The 10,694-nt window shown below is 38.8% G+C and overlaps 1 protein-coding gene across 1 annotated transcript in view; it reads right to left on the bottom strand.

Annotated features, from left to right (window-relative positions):
* Positions 1–668: 668 nt before the first annotated feature.
* ENTPD3 (ectonucleoside triphosphate diphosphohydrolase 3) overlaps positions 669–10,694 on the bottom strand; it is a 77,023-nt gene continuing 66,997 nt past the window's right edge. The window contains exons 7-10 of the mRNA XM_073630329.1: positions 10,307–10,579; positions 4,044–4,154; positions 3,394–3,531; positions 669–1,837 (exon numbers count right to left, since the gene is read on the bottom strand). Coding sequence (XP_073486430.1) covers positions 1,649–1,837; positions 3,394–3,531; positions 4,044–4,154; positions 10,307–10,579 — 711 coding nt within the window. The 3' untranslated portion in view covers positions 669–1,648. The remainder of the gene's footprint in view (positions 1,838–3,393; positions 3,532–4,043; positions 4,155–10,306; positions 10,580–10,694) is intronic.

The raw sequence follows: 10,694 nt of genomic DNA, 5'->3' as shown, positions 1-10,694 counted from the left end.
GCACAAGGAACCAATCAGAAAAAGTGTTAGAGGTATAGACAACGCAGCTTCTTCCTCCAACAAACTGTCACAGTGGAGGAAGGTGCTGGCAACACCATCTGCAGCATTGTCATAGCCAGCATTGCCCCTACTCAATGTTGACTGCCCCTCCTCATGGACAGCAGTGGCTCCAAGTCATGTACAGCAGAAAAGGTTGATATCTAGTGGTGTATCAGTGTCAATACTCCTCACTCAAAATCCCTGTTGTAAAACCCAGAAAGGACAGCGGAAGCATTCTTGTGACTGCAAAAAGAATTCCCAACAACAAAGCCAAATGCGCACTTTAAATAATTTATCTACGATGTTACACGGGTGGTGCACTTTATAGATTCTTTTTTTTTTTTTTATCCTTGAAAGCTACTTTAAGGAGTTATCCTGAAAAGCATAACCCTATTTAGAAGGGATATTTTAAAAAAAAGTGCAAAGTGGGAGAATATAGTGCAATTGGTCCCAAAGTCAACAGACCTTTCTAAGAAAATACTAGTTAAAAACTCATACCTGGTAAATAAGGCTAACCACCACATAGTTTTACATACCTTCATTGTTTTCACTTTCTGTTTCTCTTAAAAAATGTTTAGGCAGAAGATTGTAGTAACAAGCTAAATATGCCACAAAAAATGTACTTGATATTGTAAAGAAAACAAAAGAATAGGCTTTATTACATTTGACCTGTAATGTCAGTCACATAAAAAGTCTCTTAGCCATATACAATATAATTCTACACATTACAGTATAATAAAACTGATCAGCTGACCTTATTCTGTTTTAGATAGGAAACCACCTTACTTAAGTTGTGTATACAATATAAGAAAATTGAGCAAATAATAGTCTGGTTTTACTCAATGTTTCACAGCAAGTTGGAACCAAGGATGGAAATAATGTACAAAAATTCTCGTATGACAAATGCTTTTTTTTTGTTATTGTTTAATCCATCTGATCACGCGCAGTCTTTCGTATCTGATTTTTCTCGTACGAAAACAGTACACATTAAACAAAAATCTTTTGTTCAATTCACGTACGAGAAAACTTTTGGAGTTTGTCCCTTTGGAAATTTTCATTTGGAAGTCAAAATTTGTGTACACACTATACGAAAATTGATCGATTGTACAGAATTTTCCTTCTGATTTTCTCATAGTGTGTACCCAGCTTTAGAGGATGATTTACTGAAACTAGAGAGTGCAAAATCTGGTGCAAGTGTGCATGGTAGCCAATCAGTTTCTAACTTTAGCTTGTTCAATTAAGCTTTTACAAAAAAAAAACGATAAGCTGATTGGTTTCTATGCAGAACTGCACCAGATTTTGCACTCCCCAGTTTTAGTAAATCAACCCCTCCCTTATTTTCCATGAATAAAATTGCACATTTTCATGGAGTTTTAGTCATCATACACAAAGGTTCCCAAGTCTCTGTTATTGTCCATAAAACAATCCCTGAGGTGTGTCCATACAATGAGACCTAGCCATAACATGCCATCTTTTGACACAGTACATTGATAACATGACTATTAATATTGAACATCTTTCCAAGACAAATGATTGTCAAAATGTCCATGTGTAATAAGTAAACAAACTCCTGTTCTTATAGTCCTTGGAGAAAACATTGCTAGTATCCTCAGCATGCCCGGATTAGCAGTACCACAAGAAATATCAGACAAAGTAAAGATATTGTTGCAAACAGGAAAAGAAGTCCAGCAAAGACCGTGGGCCTCAATGGGAGAAGAATCAAGGGTCTCTCTGCAGGGATCATATTGGTGAGGTTCAGCATGTAACCCAAGGACCAGGCAATGCTGCTGTTCCCAACCTGTTAAACAAAAAGATGTTTAATTTATTTAAAAAAAAACATAAAATGAAAATGTTAGTTTGACTAAATCAATTATGTTTTAAAGTAAAACTAACGATATAATTTTATTTTCATTTTGTATAAAGTAAGAAAGGGATATAACCCCTGTCAGGTCAACCCACAGGTGAAAAAATTCCAACAGCTGTAAAGACTTAGTGAGACATATAGCCTTGCCCACTTAAAAAAAAAAAAAAAGATCTGTATGGTATGTGATTGCTCTTTAAAGTAGAGCTTCACTCACTCAATCAACATTGGCTGTTTTTAATCCTTATGCTGCTAGAATTAGTAAATAGGATATATGTACAGGAACATTGTTAAGTGGGATTTTTAATGGTGCCAGAGACAATATCCATGAAGAAGTTGTCTTTAAAATTGAACACATTTTATTTATACATCTTAAAATTTATTTAACATAAAAGTAATCAGAAAATCATTTTATCACGTCATGGGAGACATTTTCAAGGTAAGGAAATGATACAATATTTTTATCCCGACATGTTTCTCTCATAAGGGCTTCCTCAGGGGATTAATTTGATGAATCACCAGACAGAAACTCCCAAATAAATGCCAACCCGGAGCCACCGGAAAGCCACAGAGGGCACAGAGTTGAACGAGGATGCCAAGATGAAGTATAGATTATCGCAACCAACCAGGGGTAAACCTGGTGGTATTTGTATGGTATAGTGGTCACCCTCAGGCTTCCCACCAAAAAGATAGGAATGTATATCATAATTACTTGTTTTAAACTTTTTTTTAATTTCTTCAGTTACTTACTGCTGTCTATGCCTAAGCAAATTATGTCATACATCATAGTAGTCTTCAGGAGTTGAGGAGGGCTTTTCTCAGCTAAGCACAACCTCCTGCATGCATGCCTGAGCTAAGGGCAGGTGGATTCCAGGAAGAGTGAATGCAAGACATTTGTGATTGGAGGAGGGGAGTAAATACTACCTGAATCATCTGGCCTTACTCAAAATGGCCACTGCCAGAAATGCTGGGGTGTGTTTTTTCAAAGTGAATTCTCAGCAAAACAAGGCATAGAAATATGAATAGATGGGGAGTTTGCTATGAATAGTAAACATTAATTAAATAGCATTTTTGGTTTGTGGTGCTCAGATGCAGTGTAGTTCTGCTTTAATGCATGCCAAAATGTCCACAGAATGTGTAATAAGAAATCAGGCATCTGTGATTGGGGGAAAGGTAGATGAACGTCATGATCTCCCCTCCTCCAATCACAGATGTCTTGCATTCACTGAGCGAGTGCTGAGTGAGCAAGCCACTGTGATCAGAATACTGAGTGTATTTGCAGCTGGGTTTACAAGCTTTATCGCTGGACATTCAGCTCCAACAAGAGGATGCTGCCAAATTAAAGTAAGATATATGTAACAAATGCTTCAGACTCCAAGTATGGGGCACACATCATTAAAGTTCACGTATTTTACTGTGCAAATGGCAAAAAATCATGTTTGTCCATAGTTCACTTTTAAGCAATTTCAGTATGAAGTAATTAGTAAACTTACCTCTTTCTGAAACTGAATCTGTGGCCAAGACTCGCTGTCAAATTTATATCCATGAACCAGTAGATAGTAAATATAATTAGCTGAAAAGCAGTAGGACCTTGCATATTTTTCATCAAACTTTAGAAGCAGTTGTGGAAGCTGTAAAAAATACATGTTATTCATTATCAGCATCTTCTGAGCTCCTCATGTTGCTATAATTCAGATTTCATTACAGAAGAATTCCAGTTATGGATGTTTTTACACCCACGCTGGACCAATGTAACTATGCATATACCATACCTGTGAGATCCCCTTGGAAGCTGGAAATCCCTGTGGTAGAGACTGCTACTACAATGATCTCCGCTAGCTTCTGGGTCCTGTGCCGAGAGGCTGCCCTGTTGCATTGTGAGCACAGGAGGTCATTGTGGCCCAGGCACCATTCAGAGAATTTTTTGCATTTTCTCAATGAATGCATAGCATTTTCTGATTGGACAAGGTGGAGAACATGATGTCATTCTCCACTTCTTCCTATTAGAAAATGCTAGGAAACACTACTCTTTTAGTAAATTACCCTCTATGGCAATACACAGAGCAATAAAACCAATTTTTTATCATTCACAACACGGCACCATTAGTCAGCTCGTGCTATGATCTAAGAGAAAAATACAGACCTTGTTCCAATCTTGAGAACAGAAAGATGACATACTTGAGTTAAATTCCTCTAATGAGAAATGTCCAGTAAGATTTAAAGCATTTGCCGTATAGTAAAATCCTGAAAATGCCTGTAAAATAAATAGAATAAAAAAACACATGTATAGCATAAATTCATTAATACATTAATATGTTAGTTTTATTGTATGGTGATAAAGCCTTTTTCAGGTCAAGTTACAGTTTTTGTTTTCTTTGCAAGGTTCCCCTTAGAAAAGTAGGCTTGTGTTTCGAGTATTTTTTTGGGGGGCGGGGGTTTGTGATTTTTATTATACAACCCCTGGCAAAAATTATGGAATCACCAGTCCCTGAGGATGTTCCTTCAGTTGTTTATTGTTGTAGAAAAAAAGCAGATCACAGACATGGCCAAAAACTAAAGGCATTTCAAATGGCAACTTTCTGGCTTTAAGAAACACTAAAAGAAATCAAGAAAAATAATTTTGGTGGCCAGTAACAGTTAGATTTATAGAACAAGCACAGGGAATAAATTATGGAATCACTCAATTCTGAGGAAAAAATTATGGAATCATGAAAAACAAACAAACAAAATAACACTCCAACACATCACTAGTACTTTGTTGCACCACCTCTGGCTTTTATAACTGCTTGCAGTCTCTGAGGCATTGACTTAATAAGTGATAAACAGTACTCTTCATCAATCTGGCTCCAGCCTCCTCTGATTGCTGTTGCCAAATCATCTTTGCAGGTTGGAGTCTTATCATGGACCATTTTCTTTAACTTCCACCACAGATTTTCAATTGGATTGAGATCTGGAATGTTTGCAGGCCATGACATTGACCTTATGTGTCTTTCTTCAAGGAATTTTTTCACAGTTTTTGCTCTATGGCAAGATGCCTTATTATCTTATAAATGATTTCATCATCCCCAAACATCCTTTCAATAGATGGGATAAGAAAAGTGTCCAAAATTTCAATGTAAACCTGTGCATTTATTGAAGATTTAATGACAGCCATCTCCCCAGTGCTTTTACCTGACATGCAGCCCCATATCATAATTGACTGTGGAAATTTGCATGTTTTCTTCAGACAGTCGACTGCATAAATCTCATTGGAACGGCACCAAACAAAAGTTCCAGCATCATCACCTTGCCCAATGCAGATTCGAGATTCATCACTGAATATGACTTTCATCCAATCATCCACAGTCCACGATTGCCTTTCCTTAGCCCATTGTAACCTTTTTTTTTTGTGTTTAGGTGTTAGAGATGGCTTTCTTTTAGCTTTTCTGTCTGTAAATCCCATTTCCTTTAGGCGGTTTCTTATGGGGCGTACACACGGTCGGACTTTTCGTCTACAAAAGTCCAACGGACGCCGACGGACTAAAGCTGGCTGACAATCCGATCGTGTGTGGGCTTCTTCGGACTTTTTCAGCCTCAAATCCGACGGACTTTAGATTTGAAACATGCTTCAAATCTTTACGTCGTAACTACGACGGACCCTGAAATCCGCTCGTCTGTGTGCTAGTCCGACGGACAAAAACCCACGATAGGGCAGCTATTGGCTACTGGCTATCAACTTCCTTATTTTAGTCCGGTGTACGTCATCACGTACGAATCCGTCGGACTTTTGTGTGGTCGTGTGTAGGCAAGTCCGTTCGTTAGAAAGTCTGCCGCAAGTCCGCCGAAAGTCCGCCGGAAGTCTGTCGGACAGGCTGTCGGACGTTTGTAGATGAAAAGTCCGACCGTGTGTACGCCCCATAACAGTTCGGTCACAGATGTTGACTCCAGTTTCCTCCCATTTGTTCCTCATTTGTTTTGTTGTACATTTTCTGTTTTCAAGGCATATTGCTTTAAGTTTTCTGTCTTGACGCTTTGATGTCTTCCTTGGTCTACCAGTATGCTTGCCTTTAACCAACTTCCCATGTTGTTTGTATTTGGTCCATGTTTTAGACACAGCCGACTGTGAACAACCAACATCTTGTGCAACACTGCGTGATGATTTACCCTCTTTACCTACATACTAACAAGCAGATTTAATCTGATGCAGGTGTTAGTGTTTGTAATGAACATTTACAGGGTGATTCCATAATTTTTTCCTCAGAATTGAGTGATTCCATAATTTATTCCCTGTGCTTGTTCTATAAATCTAACTGTTATGGGGCGTACACACGGTCGGACTTTTCGTCTACAAAAGTCCAACGGACGCCGATGGACTAAAGCTGGCTGGTAATCCGATCGTGTGTGGGCTTCTCCGGACTTTCAGCAGACTTTTTCAGCCTCAAATCCGACGGACTTTAGATTTGAAACATGCTTCAAATCTTTACGTCGTAACTACGACGGACCCCGAAATCCGCTCGTCTGTGTGCTAGTCCGACGGACAAAAACCCACGCTAGGGCAGCTATTGGCTACTGGCTATGAACTTCCTTATTTTAGTCCGGTGTACGTCATCACGTACGAATCCGTCGGACTTTTGTGTGGTCGTGTGTAGGCAAGTCCGTTCGTTAGAAAGTCTACTGCAAGTCCGCCGAAAGTCCGCCGGAAGTCTGTCGGACAGGCTGTCGGACTTTTGTAGACGAAAAGTCCGACCGTGTGTACGCCCCATTACTGGCCACCACAATTATTTTTCTTGATTTCTTTTAGTGTTTCTTCAAGCCAGAAAGTTGCCATTTGAAATGCCTTTAGTTTTTGGCCATGTCTGTGATCTGCTTTTTTTCTACAACAATAAACAACTGAAGGAACATCTTCAGGGACTGGTGATTCCATAATTTTTGCCAGGGGTTGTATGTTAATAGGGTTTTTTTTTTAGTTTAAGGTGCTGAAAGCAGCATTCACTTGTTGCTGATCATGCTGCTCTTGGAGATGCCTTTTGTTCACAGCAGGCCAGACATAATTTGAAAGAAAAGTACATATGTGCAAAAATAGTGTACCTAAACCACATCACATTAATCACCCATATTAAATACACTCTCCTATCCCCATGGATAAAAAAAGTTAAGCATATACCAGTCATTCCTGATTAAAATTATCCTGCTGCTGGCCAATTTAACACTGTAGTAAACTTTGCACTTATTTCTTGTAGTTTCTTTGTTTGATTATACTTCAGTGGGCCCTCCTTTAATGCCACTATATACATTTTTCTAGATGATGTAATTTTACAATTCAACGGCCAACCTACTGTAATCAAATTTAATAAAATTACCATTTGAAAGAGACTAAACATGATGATATACACTGGATGTATATATCCTTTAGGACATTTAATGTCACCACTTAGCCTTCTGTACTTGATAGTACAGCAATGTTTGTTCTTTACTGACTGGTATTTTTTTATATATCTAAACACTTGTTACTAGCTTAGCACAGTCATTGCCTTAATTATGGAAATGGTATTAAACATAACTCTAGGCGGCTCATCTGTAGGTTTATATAGGTCATTAACCCCAGTCTAACAGACATGTATTATGGAATTATATACCAGACAGTTATTTTATGGACCCTGGATTAAAAGACATTCTGCATCCACTTAGTTATTTACAACTGGGCTCATTGAAAAGCTGTGTAAATTCTGGCTAAGGTGGATTTATGTTTAACCTGTTTTTATTGTTTTAGCATACCAAAGAAATATATACAGAAGATAACCAGTTCAGCATTAAAAGAAACACAAAAAACAGCATACGTCGTCGGACAAGGCAAAATGAGCAAAAGATCAGAGTATACCCTAGGAGGTAGCAGATTAGCAACCTACATCCTGAGCACATGGAAACACCACTTGGACATCCAAAACTGAGACAACCAGATACAGTAAATAGGATGTTGTGGGATCCAATATAAGGGCCTCCATGTGCTAGTATGAAAATAGCCTCTAAGGAGCCTATCTTATACATATTCCATATTAAGCTCACTGCCATTCCCTAGGTCTATGGGATCAAATGTATCCCTGTGTATCAAGATAAGCAGGTATGTTTATTCAACTTGTCTTTTTAACCACTTCAGCCCCGAAAGGCTTTACCCCCTCAATGACCAGGCCATTTTTTGGGATACGACACTGCGTCGCTTTAACTGACAATTGCGTGGTCGTGCAACAATGTACCCAAACAAAATTGATGTTCTTTTTTTCCCACAAATAGAGCTTCCTTTTGGTGGTATTTGATCACCTCTGTGGTTTTTATTTTTTGCGCTATAAACAAAAAAGTCTGACAATTTTGAAAAAAAAACTATATTTTTTACTTTCTGCTATAATATATATTCAAAAAAAATATACAAAAAAAACCTAATTTATTCATCAGTTTAGGCCAATATGTATTCTTCTACATATTTTTGGTAAAAAAATTGCAATAAACGTATATTGATTGGTTTGCGCAAAAGTTATAGCGCCTACAACTATGGGATATATTTATGGACTTTTTTTATTATTTATTGTTTTTACTGGTAATGGCGACGATTTGTGAGTTTTAGCGGGTCTGAGACATTGCAGCGGGCAAATCTGACCCCAAGTGACATTTTTTGGGGACCAGTGACATTATTACAGTGATCAGTGCTAAAAAAATGCACTGATCAATGTATAAATGACACTGGCAGGGAAGGGGTTAACACTAGTGTGTTCTAATTATGTGGGGGATGGGCTTACTGGGACAACACAGAGATCGCTGTTCCTGATCACAGCAGATCTCCTTATTGTCCCCTGTCAGAACGGAAATCCGCCTTTCAGATCCACATTCTGCTTCTCTGTACCGCAATCGCAGGTGGCCGGCGGACATTGAGTCCCACTGTATCTCATACATGGACCGACGTACAGGTATGTGGGTTTGCGCAGCCGGACCGCCCTGCTGCAGTATATGTGCGGTGGGCGGTCCGGAAGTGGTTAAGCTAGTTAATTTAGTGGAGATTAGAGATAATGTGTCTGTTTTATGCCTGGCCACAAAAAAAGTTGCATTGCTTTCACTAAATCTTGTGTCCCTCACTCGGTTTGGGGTTCCTCAGACATTCCATCATATTTCCCCCCATATTATCCCCACCCTTTTTTTTTCTGGCAACAAAGGTGGGAAAGGGACTCAATATCGGGAAAAGGGCACTTTGCGGGGGGGGGGCTTTGTTACTCCCCCTTGCTAAGTTTCCTCCTTCCATGTTGAAAGACATGTGGCATGGTCTTCTACAGGAAGAAGGGGAGGCACAGATCCGCAGCTCTCCCTTTTCTCGCCACGCAGGCACGCAGGCTGTATGCTTGGATAAGGGGCTTTTTTGGAATATTACAGAGAACCCCATTTCATTTTTCTCCTTTGTTATTTTACTTACTACATCCCATTGAAATAAATCAGTTTGGGGTGCTGCTGCATTTAAATCAGGCTACTTGTAAAAGAATTAATATCAATTCCCCAGCCAAATATGTGCTGCCAATGTACAATGTCACTATGGGGGGGGGGAGGTGCATTGGTACTTGTGATCACTGGCATCCTATGCCCATTGTATTTATAGTATTTTGCCTATTATCAAAAAAAACATAAGCGGAACTTGCTAACAAGATTTTGCTTGTCAATGGCCACAGCAGCAGGACTTGGGAGCTGGCCTGCACGAGTGCCCCCAGGGAATGCGGGTCTCCGTGGGGGCACTTGAGAAGAGGAAGACCCAGGAGCGCCTCTGGGGGACCCCAGAAGAGAATGACCCTTGCACAAAGGAGGTAAATATGACAAGTTTGTTATTTAAAAAAAAAACCTTTACAACCCCTTTAATTTGATATCACAGTAATAATATTCAGGTGGTATGGTCAAACTTTCGATATTCCTCTGATTTTGACTCCTTTATCTCTACAAAGGTAAGAAGACCCAGTCGCGTAATGGAACCTCCCAATGTTCCTTTTCTTTTTATCCCCACCCTTTTTTTCTACTTCTTCTTTTTCTCTTTCATACTTTCCTCCTTCTGTTTTCAATGTATACCTCATTAAATATATGATTTTCTCACATTGACTGCTACCTAAGATATCGTACTTCCCATCTAGTAAGTACCTTTTCCTTTCCATTTGACATTTTTTCTAATACACTTTCATGTTTTTTGGCAACCTGGTGGGTATGATACTGTACCTGATATATACGTACTGTTGACACTGGTTAAACCCATGCCATGATCTATATTGTACACTGAATATAACGTAATAATCTAGAATTATATGAGTTTGGACTCGTTTGACTAGATGAGACTTGTAACTGTTCTGTGGGATTGTATTGTTTGAAAACTCTTTAAAAAATGTAATTAAACATAACTATGCTCCTTACCGAAAATTTTCCTTTTACGTTGGGTTGGTAAACACCATCAAAAGAACAGTCTTGTTCCCCATGACATGCAGTGAAATTAAATAAAGTTGACACCCTGTGCAGGCACTGATCTGGGTCTCCTGTCCCCTTAAAACGAACAAACTGATCCGGGTTGTAATTAGCTGGCCGGAATTTGGCTGAGCACAGACTTCCAAATATGTAATTCATTGTTAGATTCAATTTGTAGTTGCGAGGATAGCATGGGTTATCAACAAAGGCTTGCCCACGTATTCCCTGAACAAAAAACAAAGCAAACGGTAAAACCATATATAAAAAGTACTAAGCATTTCAGTGTCGATATATATATAAAACTAGTTACTGGAAAATATATTTATAGTTCCTCTTTATA

This window comes from Aquarana catesbeiana, linkage group LG05 (assembly GCF_042186555.1).
Source record: "Aquarana catesbeiana isolate 2022-GZ linkage group LG05, ASM4218655v1, whole genome shotgun sequence".
In the NCBI taxonomy this organism is placed as follows: Eukaryota; Metazoa; Chordata; class Amphibia; order Anura; family Ranidae; genus Aquarana; species Aquarana catesbeiana.
Note: the sequence above shows the minus strand (reverse complement) of the source record. Positions and strands in the feature narration are given on the sequence as shown.